At 38.2% G+C, this 15,052-nt stretch overlaps 1 protein-coding gene across 2 annotated transcripts in view; it reads left to right on the top strand.

Annotated features, from left to right (window-relative positions):
• Window positions 1-15,052, top strand: part of USP25 (ubiquitin specific peptidase 25) — a 90,601-nt gene that overhangs the window by 32,088 nt on the left and 43,461 nt on the right. For both annotated transcript variants that reach the window (XM_072333221.1, XM_072333229.1), the window contains exon 5: window positions 2,338-2,500. In XM_072333221.1, coding sequence (XP_072189322.1) covers window positions 2,338-2,500 — 163 coding nt within the window. The remainder of the gene's footprint in view (window positions 1-2,337; window positions 2,501-15,052) is intronic.

Raw genomic sequence — 15,052 nt, forward strand, 5'->3', positions numbered from 1 at the left:
CAGCTTAGCTATACCTAGTTTGTTACTGAGAGAAATAAAACACTGCTTTCAAGTCTCATGCAAAGCCTGGCATTAACTAACCTCTATTTGAAAATTACCCTCTGAACAAGATTCCAAAACTTGGAGGTGGGGAAACCTTTGGCCCAGTGAGGTTAGAGGCATGCCATTCGTTGCACATAGTTGATGGCTCTGCTGCTGGTGACAGCTGCTGTGATCCTGTATGGTTGTAGAGAGGGTATTTGAGCTGTTTGATCGGAATTGCTAAATCCTTGTGCTGACTTTCTGTAAAGTTGCTCATCTTGTTGAAGAGAGAGAGAACAAGATATTTTGTCAAGGTAGTATCTCAAATCAGTACTTCAGTGTTTCAGTTCTAGTGAACATTATAGTAAAACAGAAGAGGCGTACTTGCTGTACTGGTTTGAGCTGATCACCAGGCTCAATTTGAATATGCTCACTTTTATTCCAGTTTCTCTCATAGCTATCGTTTTGGCCCCAAACGAATTTGACATTATAGAATGTACAGCAATTGCATATTTTCTTTGAAGACAAATAATGTTTTAGGTAAAAATGAGGGAAAATAGGAAGTTCTGAGAATCAACTACGTTATTAAAATGTGCAGTTAGATTTCAGGTGGTTCTAGAACATTCGAAATCCTTAATTGCTATAAATAATAATAATAAAAAAGAAAAAGTATGAGAAAGAAGTTGCTGTTAGGATCACTTATCGATTTAATGGCCTATTGTGCTCTGTAAGCAGTTTGAGAATATGCACGTTCAGAACATTAATCTAGAAGTATTATTGAAGTTGGAGGGAAAAAATGTTTGAGTGTTTGCATGCAGTGAAGGTGGTAAGAAAAGTGTTTTGGGCCTGTTGCAAAGTTCTAAATTTGTTTTGGTCTGTCAGTCTTGTAGGCAGTTTTAAAGATCCCTTTCAGTTTAGTTTAAACAAGAATTTAGATATTCGTCCTGAAAGAGAAAGTATTCTAAATCTGTAAGACTTTTAATTTGATTTTAATGTCCTCATCAAATAGCTTTTACTCTAGAAGCAGAGATATGCTGGCTGTCTGACACTTTTTGAATGAAGGAAGTGGTGGGGTTTTTTTTGTTTTTTTGTTTTTTAAATCGTTAGGAGTCAGGTTTTGTCCCTTTATACTTCATTCTAGCATATCTTCTTCATTCTAGTATATCTTGTAACATATCTTTTGCTAATCTCACAAGAATGTTGCCAAGAAAAAATGTAACACTTAGGAAACCGATGGCTGTGTAGTGTGAGCTTTTTCCTGCTCTTTTGTGTTTTCTATTATTGTTTATTATTTTTAATATATATTTTTTAAGAAGGTGTTCAAGTTGTTGTCCTTTGTGAACTTTGCTTGGAACCTACCCTAAGTGTGTCCTTCGTTGAGGTTTAGTGAGCCCAGAATCATGGAGGGCAACCCTTCAGGCTGCACAGACTACGTAGGTGTTTGTCATACAGCTCCTGCAACGCTGTGCTTGTCAGACTTAATAGTTCCTTAGTCTTTCGTGTAATAGCTGGACTTGATGACTGGGGATAGTAGCAGTGTTAGTGTCTCCCACCAGGAAAAGTTGATTATGATTCTGAAACATTGTTTTATGACCTGAGTGCATCTGTTTCTGTCTTTCTATTTAGAATACATAATGACCACAAATTACATTTAAGGTGTGCTTTGTCGTAAGTCGAAGGATATGTGCTGATATGAAACTGCTTTAAGAAGTGAAGCCTGAGTTTGGGAGCATAATGCCTGTCAGATTTGTCCAATAAGGGCATTCTGCAAATATAAAGTAACTATTAGCTCTGGAAAGCAATTAGTACTATGACATAAGATGCAAAAATGGAAATAAAAACGTTGTCCGTTTTTGAAATTTATCTAGGTAGCTTCTGTTTCCTGTCAGTAAAATAAGTACTGATGACTTTGTGCCCTACATACCAATGAAAGCATTTATAGATGAAAGTGCTACAGCTTTCAGTGCTGCCTGAAAGTGCTTCTTAACCATCATATTTGAATCTGATTCTTAAATAATTAATGACTTACAGATATGGCTATTGTATCGATAGTTCTTGTAGTAGGGTCACTCACTCTCTGCTATTACTTTTCAAAAAGGTAACAGAATTAACTGTAATATATCTAACTGTAAAATAGTCTTGTTTTTTGAAGTGATAAGATTGTTTGTAAATCCATTTTAAAGCCAAGTTCAGTACAATCATTTATCAAATGATGCAGTTAAGATGTCTGCTTTAGTAAACGAAAATGTTTTACTGTGTCTCTTTTTTGCTTTGGCTCACTTTCTTTTTTTTTTTTCCTTCCTTCTGTTCCCAAAGAGTTCTAGAAGCCAGTATTGCAGAAAACAAAGCAAGTTTAAAGAGGACGCATCCAGAGGTATGGAGTGACTCTCCAAACCCTTATGATCGGAAGCGACAAGACAACTGCCCGGTGGGATTGAAGAATGTGGGAAATACATGCTGGTTTAGTGCTGTCATTCAGGTAAGCACCATTTTTTGGTCAGCTTCTCATTATATTTAGCATGATGCGAGTTATCCTGAGGGGATAACTTAAGAAATCTATTTTTCTAGGAAATTTAGGGCATTGAATGAGACATATTTGAGTACTTCTTTATTTACTGTGTATCTTAACATGCTCGCGTATATGTCTGAAGTTTATAAAGTACTACAGCATAACCAAGTAAAGCTTCAAATTGCGAGTTTTTAATGATTTTTTTTATTAAAAGGTTGTTGAAGACAAGGAGTTGAGTCTTTAAAGATCTTGAGTGCCTGTAGCTCATACTGATATCAATGACAGCTGTGAATGCCAAAGAGCATGCAAATTGGATAAGGGATAAAGAACAGACTTTTTATATAAAAGCAACATATGCAAATGACTGGAAGGTGGTGGCTGACTAGGTTTGGGAAAGGAGGAGCCTCAGCCATGGAGTATATGACTGAGGTACATGGAGTAGCATAGCTACGTGGAGACGTGTAGCAGAGTAGCGGAAAAGAAGAAATAAATGGTAGACAATGAAACTTGAGAAACAGGAATGGGAAGGTGTGATATGGATGCCTCTGCATCTGTTTGGAGATTTGCTACTTAATATGGTCAGTATATGAGCTCTTCAGTCTGTTTTTTCGTGTATGTACAGCTGGTTACTGACTTGGAACGATTGTTTAGCTCAACTACCGACATGGAGGATTCTTTTTATAACTTAATTAGAAAACAATTATGTTTTAAAAAGATAGAATTAATAGGTAAGTGCAGATACTGCTGCTTGTCTTGTGGAATATAATGTTCTACTATCAGATTATGGATTTTTAAATCCACATATGCTTTTGTAGATACCTTCAAAATCATCCAATACCACAAACATCTGCAGCTGTATCTGGAATGCAGTATGTTTTTTGTATTTTATTTATTTACAGTAAGCAAATTCAGTATGTTTTTTTTTCATTACTGTGATTTTCAGGGGAATCAAATGAAATGTTTAATACCCACTTTTTTACAGGTTACTAACTCAGTGAAGCACTTCTAGTGAGTGCATTGTTTCTTTAACAGCGAGTGTTGTACTTCTGGCCAAATCTATTTAGATCAATGTTCTGCCTGACAGTTTACACAAATGCATTCTCACAGAGAATACAAACAGAATGAGTTACTATTCTGTTAAAAAATCAAATCAGAACCTTCAGTTGCTTTAATCTTGAGACATTGTTTCTTGATCCTCTGCAGTTTTAGTTGATAATACTCCTGGATTTCTCTGTTATGTCCTTGTCTCCCTTCAGCATTGCAGTCTTCTTTCTTTCATGGGGTCCTTTGTGTAGGAATTCTGTAGTTGAGCTCTGTACTACCTGAAGAACTGCCTCTTTTATTTATGAACCTGGCTCTCACTAGCTTTTTCTGGTGACCTTCATGTCAGTTGGTAGACAAGACAAAAGTTGATTGCTGCTACATTTCTGTAGACTTATCTCATGTTTCTCTTTGAACAAGTTGTGTCTTTTTTTTTTTTTTTATTCCCCAAGGTGACTACTGAGTCTATATAAAACCTGTTTGTAACCAATGTCAGCCTTCATGTCCTTCTCCAGGTGCTCTCTAGCACTAGTAGCTGTTTTGCTGAGAGACCAGGAAAAGTTCTCCAGCAGCGCTGGGGGGGGGATATGAATTTATTGAGTAGTGCAATGGACAGATAAGGCTCTTCAGGGTGGGCAAGCAGGGATGACAAGACAGGGCATTGCTTTCCTTGGGAAAAAGCAGTTCAAATATGCGTAGTGTTTATATTGGACAAGGTAAACTTGTTAAGATGAGTTTATTGGTCAGGATCAAAGGAGAGGATCATAACAGACTAAACAGGGTGCCATCTTTACAGAGCACCTGATCTGGTTGAGAATGTGGATAAAGCCTTACTTACAGGCAATGAAGATTTAGAAATAAAGATGAGCTACTGAGGAGTTTGGAAACATTACCCAAGCATGAGAAGGTGTTGGGAAAGTGAAAACTCACTTAGAGTTATCACTGTCAAAGGATATCTATGATAAACAGAACTTGTTCTTTTTTCTTGTACTAGTTGGAAAAAGCTGAACCAGAAGAACTTGGAGCTATTCCTGAATAAATCAGTTGACTTAGAGATAGCTGGCTCATATAAAGCTGAGTTATTCTGTGTCTGCTCGGCCTGACTTCACTAATAAGGTCTCTCAGCTCCCTGTGAATGATGAACCATAAGCAGTGGAACTGAGAGAACTGAGTCAGAGGTTATGTGAAGCTAGCTGGGCCCATGAAAGTCCATTGGACCCACTGAGCTCTGTCCAGTGGAGCTAAGGGAAGAGGGCAAAGCCTTAGCAAGGCTACTGTAATTGAAAGGCTGAGAAATTTCCAGTAACTGGAGAAAGGCAAAATTGTCACCCTTGGGAGTGTTGGGATGGTTGGCCTTTGCTTACCAGTGAAAAGTTGGAGCTGGGCTTTTTCACAGCAGTGCATGCTGGGAGGACCTCATGAAGTTCAAGAAGGCAGAGTGCAAATTCTTGCACCTGAGTGGAGACAATCCCTAACATTACTACAGTTTTAGTGACAAGTGATGGAGAATGGTCCTCTAGAGAAGGAGCTGGGATTACTGGTGAACGAAATATTTGACATAAGCCTGCAGCCAGAAAGGCAGTTGCATCCTGGATGGCATCAAAGGAATCATGGCCAACAGATCAAAGGAGGTGGTTCTCCCATTCTTTTGAGATAGGCTGCCAGTGTTGGAGTTGTTTAGCCTAAAGAGGAAGAGGCTCCAGGGAGACCACCTTCTGTCAGTTCATAGAATCATCTAGGTTTGAAAAGACTTCTAAGGTCAAGTCCAGCTGTTAGCCTCATACTTCTACTAAACCTTGTCTCTAAGCACCACATTTATTCATCTTTTAAATACCACCATGGATGGTGATTGAACTATGTAGGTTGCTCTGAAAGCAGTGCCTCCTATTTATATCCATGGGAACTACAGCAGATACAAAGAGAGCAATAATGCTATTTGATAGAACAAATTCTCAGCTACAAAACACACACATATATATATATTTTTAACATAGTCACCATGTGTGACTGTGCATTTTTGTCAGTAATGAGCAGGAGCTGTCATGCTATGCTCATAAAAGTCTGCATGGATGTCTGTAATGTGGCTTGTCTTTTAAGTCACTGTCATCCTGCTGAAATGCATCACCCACTGCCTCACTATGCTTGGTCTTAATAAATGTTCCTCAAGCACTGATGAACATCAATTGTTGCAATTCTTCCTGCATGGAGGAATCCCACCTTTGTTTCAGCAGTCTGTTCCAATGCTTCATAACACTTTCACTGAAGATTTTTTTTTCCCTAATACCCAACCTAAATCTCACCTCCCTTGGTGCAACTTGAGGTAATTTAATCTTATCCTGTTGCTTGTTGCATTTGCGAAGAGACCAGCCCCCACCTCGCTGCAGCCTCTTCTGAGATAGTTACAGAGAGCAGTAATGTTTCCCCTGTGCCTCTCTAAGCTAAACAACCCTAGTTCCCTCACCCACTCCTCATCAGACTTTTTCTCTAGACTCTTCACCAACTTCATTGCCTTTCTTTGGATGTATTCCAGCACTTCAATACTTTCTCGTATAGTGGGGGACCCACACCTGAGGTGATTTGAGAGGAAGCATCATCAGTGCTAAATATAGGGAGATTGTCACTTCCCTAGTCCCACTGATGCTATTTCTGTATTTGCTCTCCCTTCTACTTCCCTCACCACCTAAGGCAGTTTGTTCCTGTTCTTAGAACTCTAAGCATCTAATGAATTATCACATTTGAGTTTTCTGTTTTCCTGGGATCTTTTGAAGCTTTACTCCTCTCTGTTCCTTTCCCTATTCCCTCTCATTCATAGGTCTTTTTTTCAGTAGCAGAATTGTCCTGGTTCTGCTACAGAGGAGCATTTTATTTCAGTAAAGGTCTTTGCAGAGCTAATACGATTTAGCATTTTACCTTCTCTGTTGTGTAATCAGATTTTACATTCCATAACAGTTCAGAATCTCAAGACTACTGATTTTGTGTGTATTTCTGTTTTCATAAAGTGTGCTCTTTCTTAATAGGAGATAGCAGATTTTTAAAGAAATTTTTTAAAGGGAATTTGAATTTTAATTCATCAGCCATTGATATAAGGAAAAGGGGACATGGAATGAAAAAGATCTAGACCTATTGATCTCGTGTTATTTATACCTGACATGAAACTTTGAAAACTGGTTATAAGGAGGACTGGCTAGTTCCTGTGGTCATCATCCATATTGTATGAAAATCTGTGGCATCAGGAATTACAGTGGTTTGGCCCTAATTAGGTCTGTAGAATGTAATTCAAGTAAACCACTGAAAGGTTTATAACTTCAGTAGGTTGAAAATTTAGGTTATTAATATTGTCTGTCAGCAAGAAGGACTTGTGTTTCAAACAGCCACCCCAGGAAATTTAATGCATGTTAATTTAGAGCATTAGCTAATACTGTATTTATTTATCCACAGGGACAAACTGAATCCTTGGGTTGCACTGACTGTGTAGAAATATTTTCAGGCTTTCTTTAGGAGTCTTTTGAAACTTGACACATCGCATAGGTCAACAATGTCTAAATGTTAACTACTGTCAGTCACAATGATATATTGTGTAATACAATCTAAAACTAAGTTGCAGAGAAAATAGATCCTTCTCTTTCAGATCTGCTTGTTTAAAAAGGAATATGCTTTTGACATGCTGACAGTTTCCGTATGCAATGTACGTTGTTTTTAGAGCCACCAATTAGATAACTTAGTCAAATGCAATTATCAGTGGCTTGTTGTATTTGCATTAATAGCATGAAATACCTTAAAATACATTGGCAGTGAGTGACAGCAAACGCTAACAAGTTTTAAACATTTCTAGAAATACTGACTTTTTTAATGTGTTAAAGAAACATGTATACATGGAAGGCATTTTCTTTCATAGGGAAAAGGGAAGTCTTTCCAAAAGCAAAACTTTATTTTCAACAGCTACATTCAGTATCACTAGAATCAACATTAATATTTTTCTTGTGTGTAAAAGTCTGTCCTGCTGTTGAAAACTTAATAATAACTTGAGTTTAGAAAACAGCGTTCAGGAATATGTGTAGAAACAAAGCTGGATTAAAGCACGTTCAATTCTTATCTGCCAGTAAACTAATCAAGTCCCTCATCAGTTTCCTCCATTATTTTGGCTTTCAATAAGCCTACATTTCTGATGAATTTACCCATACATACTTGATACTGTTCAGGTAGATTAATGTTTGTTGAGCCTGTCCAATTGTCTCTTTTTTTGTCATTCTAAACATGAATGAAGTGCTTGCAGGACTTAAGATGTAGAAGTAGTAGAATTCATAGGGTGCATGCTTTACTGAGACTGTTGTCTTTAGGCTTGTTGCTTGTGCACATTGTTGACAAGATTTTGTATTTTAAGACATTGAATAAGAGTAACTTATTTCTGAGTTTGAAGCAGGAAATGTGCTATAGATGTGTTTACCCCTTGAAAAATGTGTCAGAGGAGATGTATCAAGTAGCTGAGTGTTGAGTGAATGCCATGGAGTCAGTGCCCTGGTACAAAGTTCAGATGAAGGAAGAAGGGGTGTGTATGAATCACATGAGAATTGTACTGTAGATGCTGTTCTATTTCTGCCACCCCTTGTCCCATATTTAGAGTACTAGGTGCAGTATTTATTTGGGACTCCCATCTTCCGAAGTGCTTATTTGGATTGGAGCTCTCTACGTTAGCAAATGAGTTATCTCAGTAAGACAAATGGGATTTGATGTCTCCATTGCCTTTTCTATGGGAGTCTTTCAGAGTAAAGTTAGTCTTTCCAAAATACGATGTTAATATTTACCTCCCTTAAGTTGCATAGCTTGCAGAACCAAGGCTTCAGTCTTCAAAAGCATAATTTTCCCTGGCTGCCCTTCAACTATTATTTTCAGACTTCATAACAGTATCTCAGGTGTTCCACTCTTGTTTTCTGTTTAGGATAAATCTCTCTTCGTTCTTGATGTGAGTGTATTTGGGGCTTGGCTCTCTTTTACATCCTAAGTATTTAATTCTGGGAAGAAGGAAGTCTTCTCAGCCTTGACTGTGAATCAAGGAAATGTTTTCCTCATGGTTGATGGCTCAGCTACCGTTCTTACTATGTTTGAAGCAGTTTCCAGTGTGAATCTAATTTTTGAATTGTTTTCCCTTTTGGTCATGTTGAATTAAGGAGATTGTGACGAATGATATCAAAAAGCGTATTATTATGTGAAAGAGTTGCTGATACGCTCACTGTAGATAAATCTTGCTTCCCTGGGCATGTAATGGCAGACTGAATGCTGAAGGGCTTTTGCAGTCTCTGAGTTCCAGTTGTCGTTGACATAATATTTTCTTTCTTCTCTTTTGTCCGCAAAACAGCTGGGGTGGAAGTGTGTGGAGAATAAGGTTTAAACTGTTCTGTTGAGTTTCATAGACAGAGGAGTTAAGGATGTTGGGAGTCCAGGTTCTCTCTTTCCTTCCACTATTATTCCTGTTACACTGCTGAGTAAAAATCAGTCTGTTTCTTCTGCGTTCAGACATCCTGTAATCCTTTCATATGGGATATTCCTTTCCTTTTTTGCTTCACTCTGCGGCGCCAGTTTTCTCTTGTTTCTGCTATGGCTTTTCAGACTTCCTTTGTATTTAGATTATAATGTCAAATTTGCTTTGTGAAGTACTGGAAAGTGTTAATGGATGGTGGCCTTAACTTTAACTATTAACAGGATTATTTAATGAGAATAAAGCATATGGTATAGAAGTGCTGACTTGTGAGTATTTGTGCAGTTTCTAGGTTCAGGAGGATATAAAGCAATAAAATTCCTTATGTGTGTTGTTTACTTGTTCATTTGAGAAAGAACTTCAAAACTGTTACTGTGTTAGGAAAACTTGGCTGTTACTTTATGTCCTAACAGAATATCTTTTCGTGCATTGAACATGTAACAGAGGAGTGGCTGAATGGCATTTCTTATTACGTGCCAAGACGCAAGTATAAGATGAGTTATTCTGGAAGCATCTCAGGTCATGCTTATCTGTATTTTGAATTATGGTCATGTTCTGAATTTGTTGCTTTAAATGAGTAAACATTCTCTAACTGCAGTCCAGTAATACTATGGTGAGCTGTTGATTTAAAATGTTGACTTAACCCAAGTGTGCAAAAGTTCTTAGGTTAGTCTGACTTTCTCGATCAAACAGTGCAAAAACTGTTTTCCATCTTCTTCCATGTTACAGCAAAGCCTTCTAGAAAACAAAACATGACAGCTTAAAGCTGGTTTTCAGCAGTTTGGAATGCTGAACTGTTGAACATTTATGATTAAATATGCTTTTTGTGGTACTTTCCAAAGCTTTTAAGATCTATGATTGAGTGTCTCAGTGACTTGAAAATTCTGAGTTTTCTCCTGACTCTACTGTGCGAGTGGAATTGTTCTGCACAAATTCAGCTGCAAGACTTTCCCTTTTCTTCCTTAAATGCAGTTTTCTGAAGAACATGTGGATTCCCAGGAAAGCTGTGCCAAACTATCAATGCACAGAAAAATAGTCAGCATCAAGATTATGCTCTGGGTGATTTCATCATTTTGTAAGGTCTTTTTCATTAAATGGTAGAAGACAGTACATGGGGCTACGAAGTACCTAGGAGGAAACTTACACTTAAAATTCTCTTTAATTTTTAACATTAATTATTTTCTACATTATAAGTAAAATAGATGTCATTTTATATGCAAATAAATTACAGTAGTCAATTTCATTTTAGTTTAAGCATTAATATTCATATATACTCTGCTTCATGTTGTATTGTGTTTGCTGGTTGTTTTACTGATATATGATGCATGTATCAGCTTAAATACAGGTCAGATGACCACAGTTAATAGCTGCCATTAGTCACTATTCCAATAAACAGGATTTATCACTTACCATGAATAAGACTTGAACAAATGGAGTAACAAGCAGCTCCAGTGTAAGTTCTATGGGTGTGCTGGGTGGGAAGGAGCACAGTGCATAAGCAGAAGAGTGCAGTGGCAACAAACAATCCTATTCATTGAATTCTGTTTTCAAAAGAGTAGGTTTAAGAATATGAACTACAAAGTAAAGTATATCATTGAATTGAAAAGGCGAGGAAGGCCTTAAAGATGAGAGAAACAATGCTGCTAAATTAGTGGTGTAGAGCCCAAACGACTTGAGGTTTGGAGATAAGCAACTTCACTGGCTATAAATTCCACTTGTGTTTTTGCAAAATGGCACTAATGCTCACTCTTCAGTCTGTAGGAGTGCTAAATCACTAATAAGCATAAGTGCAATAGCGTTTTATTTCTGAACACTTCAAATATCAGTAAGTAGTAAGTTTAAGTATATGCTAACATGTGCAGGTGTTAGCATATGCTCCATATTGTTCTGCATTTTCTTTGATGTAGGTTATCAGCATGGATGAGAAAGTTTACCCTAGTAATGCTCGGTTGACCTCACTAATACTAGCTCTGCGTACAGTAAAACACCAAAAATTGCTTATAAAGGAAGCAAGAATGTAAGTTGAATTTGTCATGTTGGCCAAGGCAAACTATTCAGAATAATGTACTTAGTGACACAGGCAGAACTCTATTTCTGCTCTTTGCTTTTAGACCAATACAGTAGTCATTCTTGAAGATTGCTTTACTCTTGCTGTACAGAATGAAGGTATATATGGTCTCTTCTTTGTGGCTTTAAAATCTGAGTAAATATAAAATCAGAAATGCACAAAAAGCCAAAATGACTAAATGCTATCTTAGTGAATTAGTATTTTAGTGTGTTAATGTGTATGTAAGCTTTTGTCTTACGCAAAATCTTGTTTAGCTAAAAGCCAGTACCTGAAGCAACTCTGTATGAATGCACATTCTTTCCTTCTTCCTAAGACTTGTTTTTTAAGCTGCACTAATAAGACATTTTTTAATGTGTGGCTTGTAGCCAAATTAAGTCCTTAATTTTCTTTGCCAAAATTCAAGTTTATATTTTTTTCCTCTTAAATCTTAAGCCTTAACACTTCTTTGGACAAATTCCTTGCTAATATTTGCTGCAGACACGTTAGTATTGCTACTCACACATACACTAGTGGTGACATTCATGTTCATTTTAAATCCAGTCCTCTTTCATGAAAGGGCGCCTACGAAATAGCATGCCACAAAAATGGAAATTACACAGCTCTTCTTGAGACTGTTGTAAGAGAAACCTCAATGATGACCATATTTTACAAAAGTCTGTGCTGTCCCAGCTCTCTGCCTGTGCATGTCCTATTTTGTTGGCTAAGCTTTTTTAGTAACCAAGATATTTTCTTTTACTAGTGTATCACCTTAGGAAGAGTTTTGATTTCCTGCAGCTATTATGGCATTGGTCAAGTGTGGTCATTCTACTTCAATGTCATCAGTGATTTTCTGTGAAAGGAAGATGTTTTTGGCATCCTGCAGACTGGTTTAGAATTAGCAGTCTGAATCTCTTCAGTGTGAGCTTCACAGAATCATCTGAAGGTTCTTCCTTCTGACCTTAATCTCTGTAATGAATAAGAAGATAACTATGCTCATTGTATTATATGTATTAGTTGAACTATGTGAACTTTAGATGATTTAGAAATCATCATCTCTTGCTCAGAAATTTTAGCTTCTTTGCCCTTTGTGGTAGAAACAAATAAAATGTTTCTAATCAAGGAAAACAATGTGTACATGTCCCAGAAATAGCTGGTTTTAGTGCCCCATGCTAACAGATCTTAGAAGAATCCGTTAGAAAGTGCCTGCCTTAAGCCACATGCAACAACTTGGCATGTTTTCTTTTACTGGGATGCAGAATTACTGTTTTCCTGCTCTCCAAGTATGTTTGATGGCAGTACCTTTACTATTCTGGGACTCTTAGCAGCTGTTAATGATCTCTGTTGCATACTACGCTTTTATGGATTTAATTTGGTAATTTATATTCTTGCAGTATTAATATAGCATCACAGTTCTTGTTAAGAATTAATCTGTTATTTTGCCAACCTAAATTCTGCCAGGGTCCTTTTGATAATCCTAGACATTAAGAGGGGAAAAGGGGATGGGCAGGATGTTTTAAGTGAAATCAAGGAGGCTTATATTCTGAAATCATTGGACTCCATGTAAGTAGGTTATATGTTACTCAGAAAAGCGAATGTTTCTAATATATTCTTGAAGCTGCAACTACCAAATTCACATTGACATGACAGAAAATACTTATGTTGCTCTGAAAGCAATGCCTCCTATATATTTTCATGGGATCTACAATATGGGATACAAATAACACAGTAACGCTAGTTGATAGAGTAAATTCTCAGCTACAAAACACTCTTTCAACATAATCACTGCCTATAAGAGATTTGCGTGGATGAACTGATCAAGCTGTTTCTTCATTTTGTGGTGTGGCAGCTGTACATGGCTGTCTGGAACGTGGCTTGTCTTTCATGGTGCTGTTGCCACTGCTGGAATACACCAACCTCAGTGCACTCACATCTGCTGTTTGGTCTCCAATAAACATCTGGCAAGTGTCAGTGAATGTCAGTGGGGAGCAGTTTTGTCTGAATGGAGGAATTCACTGACACACCTTTGTTTCATCCACACTTCTACATGAGACACCGTTCTGTCAGACTGCCCCTCTGCTGCCATCTGTTGCATTCAACAAAATGTGATGGAATACTGGTGGGAAGGTTCAGCCTCTACTGCCGTACCACCACCATTTGCCTCTGACGTCATGGACCAATGTAATAAAATAGGAGATGTTCCTTCTGGAACAGCTCTCGTATGTCCACATCACTACCAAGACAACCATAAATGTTCTGTTGCCATTCAGCACCATTAGCTTGAACTCCTTGAACTGACATAGAGTTGTTTTTCCTTGTTCATTTGCACTTCTGTTATTCTTTTGTTTCCCAAAACTGACACAGTACGAGGCAGTAGTCTAAAAATCTCAATTTTCATGGTAATTTTAATGCGTACTACTGTCTTCTGTATTCATGTGCCTAGCTGTGGGAGAACAACTTTTGAACAGTAGATGAGGACTGAGTCAGAGGTTACTTGGCCAATGCAAGTCACTAGGATGGTCAGCTTTAGCTCAGTGAAGTTGCCAGAAGGAGATGAATTGGGAGGCCCAGTTTATGTTCTTGAGGGCAGAGCTGCTGTTCAGAGGGAGTTCTGCAGTCTGCGGGAATGGTCTGAAAGGAGCATTATGAATTATTGAGGGCAAATGCATTTTCCTAAGAAAGAGGAAGTCTCTGTGGCTGTACTAGTTGGAGAGCATCTCTGCTGGAAAGCCCTGGTGGTTCCAGGCCATCAGCAAGCTGAGTGAGAGCCTGCTCTGGCAGCAGGGAAGGCCAGCTGCATCATGGACCATATGAACAAAAGCACAGGTGGTGGATCTAAAAGAACAGTTGTGCCTTGTTTTTTGGAGCACTTTTCTCCATGAGGAGAGTCAGTCAGTGGAGGAGGCTGTCCAGAGAAACTGTGTAGGCTCTGTTGAATTTTGAAGGATGTCAGAATCTGCATGGACTAGGTACTGAGCGGTCTGCTTTGATATCATGGCTGGTCTGTGTTGTGGTGAAACCCAGCAGCAACTCAGCATCGCCACATGACCACTTTCTCCCACAAAGTGAGATGGGGGAGAGAAGTGGAAACAGAACAGACTCATGGGATAAAAACTTATTTATTAAGACTGAAGAGGAAAGCAGAAACAAAAAAAGGCAACAACAATATATGCGTCTCACTGCAATTATGACCTGCTGACTGACAGCCAGTGCCAACACAATGCCCTGCAGCAGCACAAGGTCTCACCCTCCCAACAGATACTCTCAACCCCCAAGCAGTGCTACTCCCAGCCAGCTCCCCTCATTGCTATGGCTTTCAGTGTGGTGCCACATCATATGGAGTGACCCCTGCTGTCCTTCAGGCACTGTCCTGGCCCCACCCTTTGCCTCATGCTATTATAGTAGTGGCCCTGCCCCAGTGCGTGTCCTGGTTCAGCCCCAGGCATGCACCCATCACTCAGCAACAACCAAATGGTGTATGATTGGCTCAGTTCTGGATGAAACCATGACATGCTGCTTTGAGTAGGACGTTGCACAGGATGACTTCCATGGGTGCCTTTCAATCCTAATATCTCTATAGTTCTACTGTACAATTAGAAATAATTAAGTGCAACAAAGAGCTTAATTTTCAGTGTACGATGTTAATTTTATTGTAAGCTAATGTAGTTAAGTGTAAGACTTATTATTAGTTTTTAACTTGTGTGAGTGTTAGAAATCAGTCTTGATAGAATCCTTGAACTTTGTTGTTCTTCAGGAGAGTAAAATAGTTGAGAGATCCTGAAAGTTTAAATAGACTGGAGGGGGGAAAAAAAAAAAAAAGCATCAACATTTAGAGGAATTTTTATTGCATGTGTTACTTTTACATACTTTAGTAAATGGTCTTATTTTCCATCAAGGCCAGTAGATGTGAAATATCCACCTTTTAGATCAGGCTTGTTTTCTTGTACCGAGATTCCTTCAGGTG

The sequence above is a fragment of the Excalfactoria chinensis genome, chromosome 1, assembly GCF_039878825.1.
Source record: "Excalfactoria chinensis isolate bCotChi1 chromosome 1, bCotChi1.hap2, whole genome shotgun sequence".
Classification (NCBI taxonomy): Eukaryota; Metazoa; Chordata; class Aves; order Galliformes; family Phasianidae; genus Excalfactoria; species Excalfactoria chinensis.